General features: G+C 54.5%; 1 protein-coding gene across 1 annotated transcript in view; it reads left to right on the forward strand.

Annotated features, from left to right (window-relative positions):
- Nucleotides 1–14,026, forward strand: part of LOC133356800 (myc box-dependent-interacting protein 1-like) — a 29,749-nt gene extending 15,723 nt beyond the window's left edge. Inside the window, exons 10-15 of the mRNA XM_061574496.1 lie at nucleotides 209–303; nucleotides 2,031–2,565; nucleotides 3,183–3,326; nucleotides 8,238–9,080; nucleotides 10,205–10,306; nucleotides 11,744–14,026. Of these exons, the coding sequence (XP_061430480.1) occupies nucleotides 209–303; nucleotides 2,031–2,565; nucleotides 3,183–3,326; nucleotides 8,238–9,080; nucleotides 10,205–10,306; nucleotides 11,744–11,854 (1,830 nt within the window). The 3' untranslated portion in view covers nucleotides 11,855–14,026. The remainder of the gene's footprint in view (nucleotides 1–208; nucleotides 304–2,030; nucleotides 2,566–3,182; nucleotides 3,327–8,237; nucleotides 9,081–10,204; nucleotides 10,307–11,743) is intronic.
- The last annotated feature ends 1,559 nt before the right edge of the window (nucleotides 14,027–15,585 follow it).

Here is a 15,585-nt window from a genome sequence, read left to right on the forward strand (position 1 = left end):
TGATTGTGTGTCATCGCTGTCTGTATCTGTGCGTCTGTGCATGCATTTCTTTGTATATTTCCGTGTGTGTGTCCGTGGTTGTGTCCATGTGTGTGTGTGTCCATTCGTGTGTGTTTTAGCTCAGTTTGCCGTGCCGGCCTTCATAGTTGCTCTTGCCCCAACAGTCTGTTAAAAGGCTACAGGGGGATCTTTGTTTGTGTCTTTGTAGCTGAGTAAGCAGCTGTACGAGGTGATGCACAAGGCGTGTCGTCAGCACCACGTGTCCCAAGTCAACACGCGCCCGCCTCGCCCTGCACCCTCAGGGTAACGCACACACACCAACACACACACACACCAACACACACACCAACACACACACCAACACACACACCAACACACACACACAAACACACACACCAACACACACACCAACACACACAGCAACACACACACAGCAACACACACACACCAACACACACACACCAACACACACACACACCAACACACACACCAACACACACACCAACACACACACCAACACACACACCAACACACACAGCAACACACACACCAACACACACAGCAACACACACACACACCAACACACACACACACCAACACACACACCACACACACACACCAACACACACCAACACACACACCCCAACACACACACACACACACCAACACACACACCAACACACACACACCAACACACACACCAACACACACACCAACACACACACACAACACACACACCAACACACACACCAACACACACACACACCAACACACACACCAACACACACACCAACACACACACCACACACACACACACCAACACACACACCAACACACACACCAACACACACACACCAACACACACCAACACACGCACACCAACACACGCACATCAACACACACACACCAACACACACACACCAACACACACACCAACACACACACCAACACACACACCAACACACACCAACACACACACCAACACACACACACACACCAACACACACACTAACACACACACACACCAACACATACACACACGAGCACACCCACATACCAACACACACACACCAACACACACACACCAACACACACCAACACACACACACACCAACACACACACCAACACACACACCAACACACACACACCAACACACACACACCAACACACACACACCAACACATACACACAGGAGCACAGTGACTCACTGATAGACCCCCCCCCCCCGTGCCCTCACAGACAGATATTGATCCGGTGGTTGACGACGCTGATATGTGTGCTGCTGCTGCTATTGACATTGTTGATGTTGTGGATGATTAGGATATTGAGTGATGGACGATGGCGGTTTGTCACAGACGATGATGACTGCTGATAACGACGATGATAACGTATTTCGTGATTGCTGCTGCTACGTCGGTGGTGGTACACGAGCACAGTTAACAACAGCAACGCAACACATTTGTCAAAAAACACTGCCTTCGTGTATACAGAACGCACAGATATATTCCTTTTAAGGCCCCCACAGTGTTATCTACAAATGTATTGAGATTTTGGTTATGATTACAATTGAGTGATGATGATGCAATGGAGCGGAGTCCACAGCGGTGGATGATGATGGGGTATGATGGTTCGGGAATCCAATAATGACGATGATACTCCTACAATGGAATCGTAATGAGGGTGCGTGTACTGTGTGTTGGACTTATACCGCGTCGGACGTAGTCAACCGTGCTAATCGGAGGTGCGGGGGAAGGCCAACAAACTTAACACTTAATGCAGTTCTGAAGAAATTAATTTTCGGTCTAGATTATTTAAAAGTGCAAAGCCCAAGTGGCTTCCTAATATCGGAAGGAAGCGCGTTCCAGACGGCCGCGGAAGTGCATCTGAAAGCACTGCGCGATGCGGTGACCACCGTCTTTGTTTGATGGTTAGCCAAAATAAAAACCGAGGTGCTGCTGCTGTTATATAGGCGGTGGCGTGATGCTGATGATGTTGTTGATGCTGTTGATGTTGTTGTTGTTGTGCACAGGGAATCCAACAGGAGGTCTCAGGGATCCCTGAAGGAAGCTCCGAGTCCTGGGGGGCAGACCCCCCCGCTGCGTCCCCAGCGGAACCCCTCTCACGGAGACGCGTCTACAGCACCCCCCATGGGGACCCCCACAGGGACCCCCACAGGGACCCCCACAGAGACCCCCACACGGCCCCACACAATGCCCCCTGCAGAGACTTCCACAGGGACCCCCACAGGGACCCCCGCAGGGACCCCCACACGGCCCCCCACACGGCCCCACACGATGCCCCCTGCAGAGACACCCACAGGGACCCCCATCGTGCCCCCTACAGAGACCCCCACAGAGACCCCCACAGGGACCCCCACAGGGACTCCCACACGGCCCCCCACACGGCCCCACACAATGCCCCCCGCAGAGACCCCCACAGGGACCCCCATCGTGCCCCCTACAGAGACCCCCACAGAGACCCCGACGGAGCCCCCCACGACGGAGCCCCCCACAGCCATTCCCGTTCCTCGTCCAAGGTGGTCCACATCATCGACAGTCATCCAGGTAAAATAAACAAAGACAAAGATCCCCCATATAGCCCCAACGGTCTGTTGGGGCAAGTGCTGTGACAGCCCCCACGGCCTTCTTTGACTCTCCAGTTGCGATGTTTACACACCGCACCAGGTACTCATTTGAGGCTGAGTCGACCTAGGGGAGGCCCAGGAGCGGTTCTGATATATTCGCGAGATGAGGAACACCTTCCTACGTGTGTGTGTGTGAGAATTAAGTTTATTTTGATTTGTTACACGAATAATGGTCCCATTGAGCCAGTTGCCTGGGGTATTTTTATCCGGGAGATCCGTGGTGCGTGAGCTCAGCAGCAGCAGCAGCAACAACATCGATATTTTGCGGAGAATGAGTCGCAGAGTCCTTAAGGAATATTCGCACAACGCTCAAGTATTTAACGGTCGTCAAATTAAAATGAAACGGCGCGGATGTCACGTGAGAGCGAGCGGTGGCGGAAAAAGTGAGGCGCAGGTGCAAGTCGGCTCAATATTTTAGCGAGCGGAAACGTAACGCCGTCGGGATGAGAGTCACACGGCGGTTAACTGCCGGGGGGGCGGATATTGCGACGTTCAGCTTTGCGACGCTGCGCCCTCCACACCGCGCGCGCGTGGCAGGGGGATAAGAAGACCCCTCCAGCACGACCCCCGCCCAGGAGGTCCCTGGTGGTGCACGGCGCGGGCGACGCTGCCTGGGGGGGGGCGGCCAACGGGGAGGCCGCAGCCGCCGCCGCCGCCGCCGCCGCCGCCGCCGCTCACCCGGTGAGTGCTCGCCCTCGCCACACACCGCGGACTTTGTCAGCGGTGAGCGCACGGCCGCGGTGCGTTGGGAGGTGCGATTGGGGCAAAGCGGCCGGAGCAGTCTCGCGGTGGCGAGATGTTAACTACCTCGCCTGGTGTGCAGGAGGGAGGTCGGTTTAGCACGTGGTAGGCTTTTGCGACTAATGTTATTCTTAATAAAGGTTTTTGGGGTAGATCGCGTAAGTATAAATGTGTCGTAACCCTCCACCACCCGACATTGCTAGTAAGGTTTGTCACGTAAACAACGCACCAATTAGTTACTGCTACAGCCCACCGGTGTGTTGGAGAATAAATCCACAACATTTACAATTTGAGGAGTACGACGTTTCGCTGATAATGACATCCAGCATCATCGGGCGATTTTCCAGATTCGCCTGATGATGCTGGATGCAATCACTCGATGTAATTACCAGCGAAACGTCGTTACGACACATTTATACTTACTCGATCTAACCCAAAAACCTTGATTATGAACACAGGAGGCCGTGGGTTAGATCCCGATCCTGACACCTGTATATTTGGAGTTTGCATATTCTCCCCGTGGTCGCGTGTGGCTTGTTTTTCTCCGGGTTCTCCGGTTTTTCCCCCCTCCACATTCAGAAACGTGCCTTTGCATTATTTGGCTGCTGTCAATTTCCACGCGATAAGCCTCCTCGTTGAGCTATCACATGTGGCTGTGTAGATCTCAGCGGCGCCTTCACTGGTAAAATAAAACAATAGTCAAGCGGTAACATCGACAGCGAGGACCACGGTGACACATTGATCGTGATTTGTCCCCGAAGATGCAAATTGCAAACCACGGAGCGAGTGCCAACAGGCACTTCTCTTGAATGTTGTGTGTTCGTTTGTTGTGTTAATGTATTATGATTATTAATATTATTACTCTTGCTGTTGCAAGCGCTACAGTATTTTGAACAAGAAAGTTGGAGCCAACAAAACAGGAAACGCCTCTCGCCTCCAGGGACTGCGGTTTCGGTCGCGACGTGCACACACACAAGACACAGACAAAGATCCCCCGTGTAGCCTTTACAGACTGTTAGGGCAAGTGCTGTTAGCCAGCACCTATGAAGGCCGGCATGGCACACGAGGGGGTGGGTGGCCAGCACCACGCCCGGCCGCCTTTGTCTCCCCAGTGGCGATGTTTACACGCCGCACCGGGTATTCATTTGAGGCTGAGTCGACCTAGGGGAGGCCCAGGACCGGTTCAAATAATCGTCACCGGTGTTGGCCGTGAGCGGGAATCGAACCCGGGTCGCCGGGTTCGTATTGCCAGCGCGTTAACCGCTACACCACCGCTCCCCACACAAACACAAGACAAAGATCCCCAGTGAAGCCTTTACAGACTGTTAGGGCAAGTGCTGTTAGCCAGCACCTATGAAGGCCGGTGTGGCACACGAGACTAGCGCTGCCCACACACACGCAGACACACACCAACTCCACCCTTGTGGAGGTGTGGGAACGACTGTGATGTCTCCGATGGAGCCGATTGCTCCCGTCCGCTGCAGCCGCAGGGAACGTGAACTCTGGTGGCGGTGGCTGGGATTAGTGGTGCGGTGCGCCCAACCGTTGCGCCACCGCTCCCCGTGTCCAAGAGAGAAAAAAGAAAAGCGCAGCCGGGGCCCACGTTCGGCTGAGCGAGTCCGATAAGAAACTCCGGGTTAATCTGCCAGCAGGGTTTGTCCATTGCTCTGCCAAATCCTCAATTACTACAAACACCCCCGGACACGATTACTTATTTAAATGTAAAACGCGTGATGTCAATCCACTGCTGGATAATGAAGGATGATGCGTGTGGTTGTCATTGTGAGTCCACAGTTGCCGAGATTGCTATTAGTGTTGCTGTTGTGACCGTGGTTATTTAAAGAACGTGTCGATGAACGGTGACTTACATATTTTTTTTGCTACTCTCATTAGCTTGCTCGAGCGGCAGAGCGAGGCGCCGGCAATTTGACTCTTGCGCCGCGGTTGCAATAAGAATATAATCATCACAGGAAAGCGGATCGTGTTATATAGGCCGGTGGTGTCACCCTTTCACGTTTCGTTCCGCCCGCAACATTTTCACGTTCGATGCTTTTGCTCAAATCCCTGCGGGTGACGGGAAAAGCCTCATCGGTCATCATCGTCGTCGTCGTAAGAACGGGTACCTGGCCCTCCCCTAGGTTGACTCTGCCTCAAATCAGTACCTGTACCTGGTGTGGTGTGTGGTAAACATCGGCCGTGGTGCTGGCCTGCAAGGGCTGGTGTGTCCGTGCCGGTAGTTTTCGTAGGGTGCCACTCGCTTAACAGCACTTGACCCAACAGTCTGTTAAAGGCTATACGGGGCATCTTTGTTTCCGTCTGCGTGTGTAACTCTGTTGTGTGTGTGACACTATTGTGTGTAACTCTACTCTGTGTGTGTAGTCAGGGCCGGATTAAGATTGTGTAGGCCCCTGGGTTACAGGCACTGTGAGGGCCCCCCAGTAATATTTTCAAAAGAAAAGTAAAATTTATTTTTACAAGGCTAACAACAAATAAAATTCAGCATTCACAGATGAAATAACTTTTCACTGAATCTCTGGAGGCCCCTTCAGCTGGCGGGGGGCCCCTGGGCTTCGGCCCCTAAAGCCCCCCGCGCCTTAATCCGGCGCTGTGTGTAACTCGATTGTGTGTGTGACTATTGTGCAACTATTGTGTAACTCTATTGTGTGTGTATTACTCTATTGTGTGTGACTCTATTGTGTGTATCTCTATTGTGTGTGTATGACTCTATTGTACTCTATTGTGTGTGTAACTCTATTGTGTGTGTGACTATTGTGTAACTCTATTGTGTGTGACTCTTGTGTGTGTGTATCTCTATTGTGTGTGTATGACTCTATTGTACTCTATCGTGTGTGTGACTCTATTGTACTCTATTGTGTGTGTGCCTCTATTGTGTCTCTATTGTGTGTATAACTCTATTGTACTCTATTGTGTGTGTGACTGTGTGTGTAACTCATTGTGCTTCTGTAAGTGCGGGTGTGTGTCCGCGACGGGGTCCGCGTGTGTGCTCGTTTTTTGTTGATGGGTCTCTGTGGATATCTGTGCGTCTCTTCACACGATTCAGTGTTTGTGTGCGTTTCTCCATCTGCGGGGGAGCGGTAGTGCAGCGGTTAGCGCGCTGTGCTACGAGCCCGATTCATGGCCAACACCAGTGACGATTATCTGAACCGGTCTCGGGCCTCCCCCTAGGTCGACTCAGCCTCAAATTAGTAGCTGGTGCTGGGCGTAAGCAGCAGTATTGGGGAGACAAAGGCGGCCGGGCGTGGTGCTGGCCCCCCCGCCCCCCTTCGTGTACCGTGTTCATTGTAATAGGTGCTACTCGCGAACAGCACTTGCCCCAGTGTATGTCGAGGCTATACGGGGGATCTTTGTCTCTATATCGTGTATGTGTGTCTGGCGGTAGGGAGCGGAAATGTAGCGTTTAGCCCAGGGCGCTACAAACCTGCTCGCGGCAAACACCGGTGACGATTATCTGAATCGGTACTGGCCTCCCCTAGGTCGACTCAGCCTCAAATGAGTACCCGGCGCGGTGTGGAGTAAAACATCGCCTCCCCGGCGTGGCGCTGGCCACCCAGCACCCCCACGTGTGCCGGCCGTCGTAGGTGCTTCTCGCCGACAACACTTTCCCCAGCAGCAGTCTGCCGAGACTGCGCGGGGGATCTTTGTCTGCACCTGTGTATTAGGAGTGTACGCGGCGCGTCTGCTCAGAAGCCACTGAACCGTCTTGGCCCAAGCCCCGTGTCTCCCGGCGGGTGCGCGCTGATGCGCCTGCGGTGATGCGATAAGACTCGGAGGGGGGGGGGGCATTGTTGATAGCGGAAGGCCGCTTCACCCGACTAATGAAACCGCAAAGGGAAAATCGTCTGCAGCGCCACGCGGCCGGATCGGCGATAGTTCGTGGCGGTCGTGACCTGGGGTGGTGGGGGGGGGGTGTTGGGGGGTGGTTGGGGGTGGTGGGGGGGTGTTGGGGGGTGGTGTTGGGTGGTACGAGAGGGGGCTGCGTTGTGGCTGTGAACTGCAGCTCGCACCGATTTGGTCGTCGGTGAAGTCACTCTGGGTAAGCGGTGTCAAGAGCGCGAATGCGGCTCCGATAGCGATGGCGATGATGACACAAAAATGTCCTTCGATTAGCACGGTTGGCCACGTACGGTGCGAAAGAAGTTCAACATACGGTACATACGTGAAAATGAAATTGTAGTGATAACGGTGATGACAATATGATAGTGATGATGACAATATTGTCATTGTCTGATGGCGATGAAGACAATTATTATGATAACCAATGTGATAGTAATGATGATGACAATCCACATTACATGATGGCAATCACGTTGACCAGTCTGTTGTTGTGGTTGTAAATGTTGTGGTTGTTGTAAGTGTTGTAGTGGTTGTTGCGTTGTTGTAAATGTTGCTGCCATTCTTAAGCACGTGCACACGCCTTTTGTTGAGGCGGAGATGACACCACCACGACCACCACCACCACCACCCTCCTCCTCCTGAACACAGGCCTGCGAGGTGGCCAGTGAATGGCGGTACAGCAATTCCTGAATCCATCTGTACGGAGCTTTGCATGCTACCCCCAACCCCGCATCGTATGCGTGCTGGGGCTGTCTGCCTGGTTCCTCCAACTCCCATTAATGGCATTCCTGGCCAAACGATGTGGCAACATCCTCCTGATAAGGAGCCCTGAGACTCGAGCGGGGCAATATTTGCCATCGCTCTCTTGACGCCGGGCACAGGTTCGGGGGTGAGCCTGACTGACGCGGCGACACGATCTGTAAGTACGGTAACAGTTCTATCGTTCTGCATCAGCTCCTGATCTTGCGTTTGTTGTTGTTGTTGTCGTGCGGTTAGCAGGGAGACGCGACCAGACCCAACGCGCCCAACGCCACGCACAACGGAGCGGAGAACGCAAACGCAGCATCCGAGGATGAATGCAGAGGGCCGAAATTGGCTTCCGCGGATGTCTCTGGGGAAGATGGATCTGCTTCCACGGATCTCTCTGGGGAAGTTAGACCTGCTTCCACGGAGTTCTCTGGGGAAGTTAGACCTGCTTCCACGGATTTCTCTGGGGAAGTTAGACCTGCTTCCACGGATGTCTCTGGGGAAGATATACCTGCTTCCACGGATGTCTCTGGGGAAGTTAGACCTGCTTCCACGGATTTCTCTGTCGTCACCCCCGCGGATTCCGAGGATTTGTCTGGAGAAACTAAATCGGCTTCGGAGGATGTCTCTATCCAAGATAAATCTGCTTCCCAGGATGTCTCTGGAGAACCTAAACCGCCTTCCGTGGATGCTTCCGAAGCGACCGGTGCAACTTCAGAGCCCCGTGTCCCCAGTGCGGCTTCCGACGATATCCCGGGACGAGGCAGCGTGGCTAAAACAGCTGCCGAGGATGTCCTCGGGCAAGACGTTGTGGCTCAAGTAGCTTCTGGGGATTTCTCGAGGTTGGCCGGCACGGCTTCCGAGGGCGCGCCGAGCGCCGCGGCCCCCACTTCCGTGGCCGTCGCCGAGGCGGCTTCCGCGGATTTCCAAGCGACGACGGTCGGGGTTCAAGATGACGCCGCTCGGGACCCCGATCAAGGGCAGCACAGAGGAGGGAGCGACAGAGACACGGGTGGAGGTGATGGCGATGTCACCAGCGAGAGCAAAGGAGATGCCGCGAATCTCAGCTTACCACCCGGATATCTTTTCAAGGTATTCCCCACCCCCCCCAAGGGTTATTTGACCATACTTCACCACGCCGATCAGAGAGCATAGGAGTGCAGTACAATAAAGCGCCGCAACAATTTCTGTTTTCTGCACTGCCCCCTGCTGGTTGCTCACCCAAGCGATGTCCAGGCTGGGCCACCCCCTGGCGACAGCTTCTGAGGTCTCGCGCACTCCACGTGGTATGGGCCCTGGCGAGATTAGCGAGCGCCTATTAAGGTGGTAGGGGGGGGGGCGGTCACGTGGTTGGACGTGCGGTGAGCATCACGCCCGGCCGCCACAGTTTTACACATCACAGCAGGATGCTTTGGCGATGTTGACACACCGCACCAGGTGTTCATTTGAGGCTGAGTCGAGCTAGGGGGAGGCCCGGCACCGGTTCAGATATCACCGCTGCTGTTCGCCGTGGCACTGAGAATCAAACCGAGGTCGCCGGACACGGTAGCGCAGGGCGCCCTCAACAACCACTCCACGCACAGAAAGATCCCCCGTGTAGCCTTAACAGACTTTTGGGGCAAGTGCTGTTAGCGAGTACCTATTAAGGCGGGCACGGCACACGAGGGGGTGGGTGGGTAACACTACGCCCGGCCGCTTTTGTCTCCCTAGCGGCGATGTTTTCCACACCGCACCAGGTACTAATTTGAGGATGAGTCGACCCTGGGGAGGCCCAGGAAGGATTCATTTGCCACTAGTGTTGGGAGCAGTGAGTGGGAAATTAACTCGGGTCACCGGGTTCATAGCGCAGCATGCTAACCACTGCACCACCGCTCCCCAAACATCCCCTGTATAGCCTCAACAGACTGTTGGGGCAAGTGCTGTTAACGAGTAGCAGCACCTATGAAGGCCGGCACGGTGGCACACGAGGGGGTGGGTGGCCAGCACCACGCCTGACACACACTCACACACTCTCACACACTCTCACTCTCACACACTCTCACACACTCTCACACACTCTCTCACACTCTCACACACTCTCTCACACTCTCACACACTCACACACACTCACACACACTCACACACACTCTCACACACTCGCACACTCTCACACACTCTCACACAACACTCTCCCCTTATACTCTCCTGGTCCTGCCCGCTGCCCTCACCTGCGCCAGGTGTGCGCCAGCCACGACTACGAGGCCGCTGATACGGACGAGCTGAGCTTCCTGGAGGGTGACGTCCTCCTGGTGCTCGACTACACGCACGGCCACGAGCAGGTGGGCAGCTCACACACGAGGGGGGGGGGGGGTGGTGGAGGGGCCCACAAAGCTAAAGACCCCCCATATAGCCTTAACAGACTGTAGGGGCAAGTGCTGTTAGCGGCTGCAACGGTACACGAGGGGGTGGGTGGCCAGCACCACGCCTGACCGCCTTTGTCTCCCTAGTGGTGATGTTTACACATCGCACCAGGTACTCATTTGAGGCTGAGTCGACCTAGGGGAGGCCCAGGACCGGTTCAGATAATCATCACTGGTGTTGGCCGTGAGCGGAAATCGAACTCGGGTGGTTCATAGCGCAGTGCGCTAACCGCTACACCGCCGCTCCCCATCACACACGCGGTGAGTCCCACACGGGCGCACAGCCACGTGGAGGTGCAGAGGCAGGCACTGGCGCCTCCCAGCCGCCGGGGTTTCGATTCCCGACTGCGGCAATTTTTTTCTTCTGCTTCTTCTGTGTGGAGTTTGCGCGTTCTCGCCATGTTCTGCCGAGTGTGAGTGAGCAAGGGGGGGGGGGGGGAAGCGGCCGTAAAATATCACGACTTGGGTGACAAAAGGCGGCGTGGTGCTGGCCACCCCACCTCCAATGCGTACCGTGCCGGCCTTCACAGGTGTATCGCTGACTGCGCTTTACCCACCTCCCGCACCACCCCCCCCCCCCTTCAGCCCCCCACGCTTCGTAACGCACCGCCAGGGAACACGTGACGTGGCCGAGCGGCGGCGTTTGGAATCCGGCAGGTCGCCCTGGTGAATAGCCGCTGGGTGGCGCCAACCGTGCGAACATGCTCCCGTCCCCCTACAGAGCGCAGCGTTGCGGGGCCACCCGATGACGTCATTCGGCGAAGAGTGCGGGCCTTCGTGTGCCGCCCGTCACATCTCTTCCGAGTTGCTCGCTGATCGCTCAATTGGGGGGCAAACGGCGCACAGAAAACGCTGGGACGCGACGAGCCTTTCCTGGGAAAAAGAAAAGTCGTATTAAATTATAATTAAACGAAAGCAATAATAACGCGGGGAACGCACCAGCCGGGCATTGCTGTGGTGACGCGGCTGTTGAAGCGGCGGTACGGCTGGGAAAATTACGAACGCGGACGTGAAAAAGGCTCGTGTGCCCACCGGGACGCATTTTGGGTCCACGTCGTTAACTCGTCTGCGACGGAGTGTACACACCTGAGCTTGCGTGTGAGCGCGCACGTACACACCTGGGATCGCTGGGTCAGAGAACACACGCGTTTGGAAAGACGTGCTTACGGTATTTGGCTGCTTATACGTTCTCTGCGTGATGAGCCACTTCGTTGAGCTATCATTTGTGGTGGCCGGGGTCGCTTCTGAAAGAGAGCTACGTGGCTTAGCGGGAACTTACCTGGTAAAAAATAAAAAAACGATTGTAACCACTGACCTCTCATGACCATGACCTCGCATGCCCCGTGACCCCTGCAGGACGATGGCTGGCTGCTGGGCATGCGGGAGGCGGCCTGGACCCAGCATCGAACCGTGCTCGGCCACTCCGGGGTCTTCCCACAAAACTTCACCACTCACATTTTGCCCTGAGCCCATCCACCTCCTTCCCCTGGGTCCCTCCCCCATCTCCCCCTGCCTCTCTTCATCTCCCCCTGTCTCTCTCCATCTCCCCCTGTCTCTCTCCATCTCGCCCTGTCTCTCTTCATCTTCCCCTGTCTCTCTCCATTTCCCTCCCCCCCTCCCCACCTCCCACGTCTCCCCCTTGTATCTCCATTCCTCTCTCCATCCCCTCTCTCCCCTCTCCGCCTCTCCGTATGCCTGATGGTTTCTGTGTGGTGGTAGAGGTGGTGATGGTGGTGGTGTTTGGAGCCAGTGCATAATTTCTCACCGAATGTTACCCGGGCAGCTCGTTGGCTGGAGTAAGTGGCACGTGACTAGCAGCCAGGGGGATGGTGAATATTGGATGTCGTTGCGACGGGTGCGGAAATATTTTCCGCCTAAATTGAAGCCCTGGTGGTGCAGCGCTTGGCACGCTGCGCGAAAAAAAAGCAGAACGCCCGAGTTCGAATCCCGCCCTCGGACAATATTAGTCACGAGCGACGTCTCAACTTATCCCCGGGCCTCCTGCAAGTCAATTCCAGCCTTCAATGAGCGCCTGGCCAGGCGTCTGGAACATCAGCACCTGGGGAGACAAAGGCGGCCAGCAGCTAATCCGCAGCGATTCCGGTCACACCATCGCCGCGCGCGCCATGCTGGCATTCGTTATGTACATGGGAGGCTGCATGGGAGGGGAGTGCAGTAATGGGGGGGGGGGGGGGAATTAAATGGTGGCCTGGGATTATACTCACGAAATGTGATTGTCATGAATGTGATTGTCAGGTTATAGTTTAATGTAAAATGTATTGTTTTTTTTAAATTTGTATTTTATGGGGAACGGCTGTGCTTGGTCGCGAAAACTGGAAATATGAATAATAAATGCGCTCGCAATGAATAAGACGTCTTATGGTGACAATGAACCCTGGCAAAGTACTGTGGAATTTCCACCATTGGCTCAGGGTCACCGACAAAGCAGAATGCTGCCCAATGCCCACCCTAAACCTAAATCCTCAGCTTAACCCAAAACCTAACCGTCCGTCTCACCCAAATCCGAATAGCAACGGTAATCATAACCCTAACTCTAATATTTACTTTAACCATAAACCCTCATTCTCTCTCTAAACAATATTCCCTAATCATAGCCATTTCCCAAATCATAACTGCAGTCCTTACACATAACCATCTGCGCTAATCACGTCTGTAATTTAACCATAATTTAAACTCTCACCCAAAAACCCAACCCAAATAACCCAAACCCTCGCTCTAACCCGAACCCTTGTACCAGCCCTGATCATCACATGGTCCGAACCGTCACCCTCGCACGAACCCCCGTTCCCGCATTATCCCAATCTTAACCCCTTGATCCAACAACCCTAAATCCACGCCGCTGGGTGGCGAATGTGAATTCGTGTTCGGCGACTCTTATCCGCTTTGCCGCCAGGGGGCACAGCAGCATAGAGGGAGGGAGGGGTTGGGTGGGGAGGGGGTGGTCTTTGCCCCCCCCACTACCCCAACACGCGGTGAGGCCCGGCTATGAGTCTCATCCTCCTCGTGTTCAGTGATTCTGCTGAGCTAGCAACGCCTCATTCCCTTGAGTTACTGACTACTGATTATAAAGGTGACGGTGGTGATGACGATGATGACAATATGAGAACGATGTCGTGGTGGCGACGACGATGACGATGACCAATGTGGGATCATGATGACATGATCGTGGTGATGGTGATCACAAAGATGTCCAATGTTAGATGATGACATGATCGTGGTGATGACTAACAAGATAGCAATAATGACATGAGTATAATGATCGTGATGCTCATGACGATTACCAATGTAAGAGATGTTGATTATACAACTAACGATTAACACGATTGATAGTAGTGATGATTAATACGAGTGATGATGATGATGACGACCAAAGCGATGGTGGTGGTGATGATTGGTGTGGTCGCGAGAGGTCAATGTGAAGACGCCGATCAGCGATGGTGCCTCGGACTGCAGTGAACATTTGGCGACTTCCACTCAAAACCTTAACAACAAATGAACGTCAACATTTTCTTGAATTGTGAAATGTTTTGATTTGCGACGAACTCTTTCCATCAGCAATAATAATGAACAACCATTTTAATACAAAAATTTTATACAAATAATAAAACCAAGCGTCAATTGTTTTGTGCGTTTGATTTTTTAAAAAAAGTGCCGTTACATCATCACAGAGTCGAGTCACACCCATGACTTTGACCGGCTCCCTAGATCCGAACACCTGAGTTTTGGATCTCTGGGCCGCGTTCCTAAGACGCAGCTCTCGGCTTCGGCGTGACCTCTAAAGAATGGCTCGGGCGTGACCTCTAAAGAGTGGCTCGAGCGTGACCTCTAAAGAGTGGCTCGGGCGTGACCCCCAAAGAGTGGCTCGGGCGTGACATCTAAAGAATGGCTCGGGCGTGACCTCTAAAGAGTGGCTCGGGCGTGACCTCTAAAGAGTGGCTTCGGCGTGACCTCTAAAGAGTGGCTCGGGCGTGACCTCTAAAGAGTGGCTCGGGCGTGACCTCTAAAGAGTGGCTTCGGCGTGACCTCTAAAGACTGGCTCGGGCGTGACCTCTAAAGAGTGGCTCGGCTGCCGCTTGTGCCGCTCAGCAGCTCCCAAAGACGGAGGAGTAGGAGGCTGTTCATAGACGGAGCGAGGCTCCGCCGTGTGGCTCGACTCGGCCTCGGCTAGGGGAAATCCTGAGCGCCGCTGACTGGCGCCGTATGGCTCGGACCCGACTCTAGTTCGCGCGCGTGGCTTTGAGCCAGCTCACTCGCGCCAGAGCCGGGCCGGAGTCGTGACGAAGATGGACGGAAAATATTGGGGGGGAGCGGGGCGGGGCGGGGTAACAATGCCACCAAACGTTGCGCTGCAAATTTTAGTCAAACGATTTGGCGACGCTGCGGCGTTGGCAGTACAGCAGGCACACATTGCCCCCCCGGACGTCGCCGATGATTTATCTGCTCTCCTCTGAAGGCCACGCTGTTATTGACAAGCGTTGCATGTTGGTGGTTTGCACTTTGGTTTTTGGCATTCGTGTGCTTTTGCGAGCCACCTTGCAGCTTTATAGCCCGCCCAGAACACCCGATGTTTTCATCATCATCATCACCACCATCATCATCATCCACTCGGCTACTCGCCGTCAGCCGCCGAATGCCAACAACGCGGAACCTTGCTTGAAAAGCCCCCCACGATGGAACGGCCCCGTGGGTTGAGACTCGGTGCTGTCCCGGTCGCAGCTGGAGGTGATCGCTCTCAACTCCGCTGCTCGTGTTCCACACCGGAACAAGTGCAAACGTTTGCACACCAAAGACAAAGGTCCCCCGTATAGCCTGTGACAGACTGTAACAGACTGTAACAGACTGTAGGGGCAAGTGCTGTTAGCAATCAACGGTACACAAGGGGGTGGGTGGCCAGCACCACGCCCGACCGCCTTTGTCTCCCCAGTGGCGATGTTTACACACCGCACCAGGTACTCATTTGAGGCCGAGTCGACCTAGGGGAGGCCCAGGACCGGGACCGGTTCAGATAATCGTCACTGGTGTTGGCCGTGAGCGGGAATCGAACTCGGGTTGCCGGGTTCGTAGCGTAGCGCGCTAACCGCCACACTACCGCTCCCCACACCACACATCGCTCAAGCACTCTGGTGCGAATGCAATGACCGAACAATGACCCCAAAATCCAATAGACTATTTGAAAA

Source organism: Lethenteron reissneri, chromosome 7 (assembly GCF_015708825.2).
Source record: "Lethenteron reissneri isolate LAM-NWPU_2019-01 chromosome 7, ASM1570882v1, whole genome shotgun sequence".
Taxonomy (NCBI): Eukaryota; Metazoa; Chordata; class Hyperoartia; order Petromyzontiformes; family Petromyzontidae; genus Lethenteron; species Lethenteron reissneri.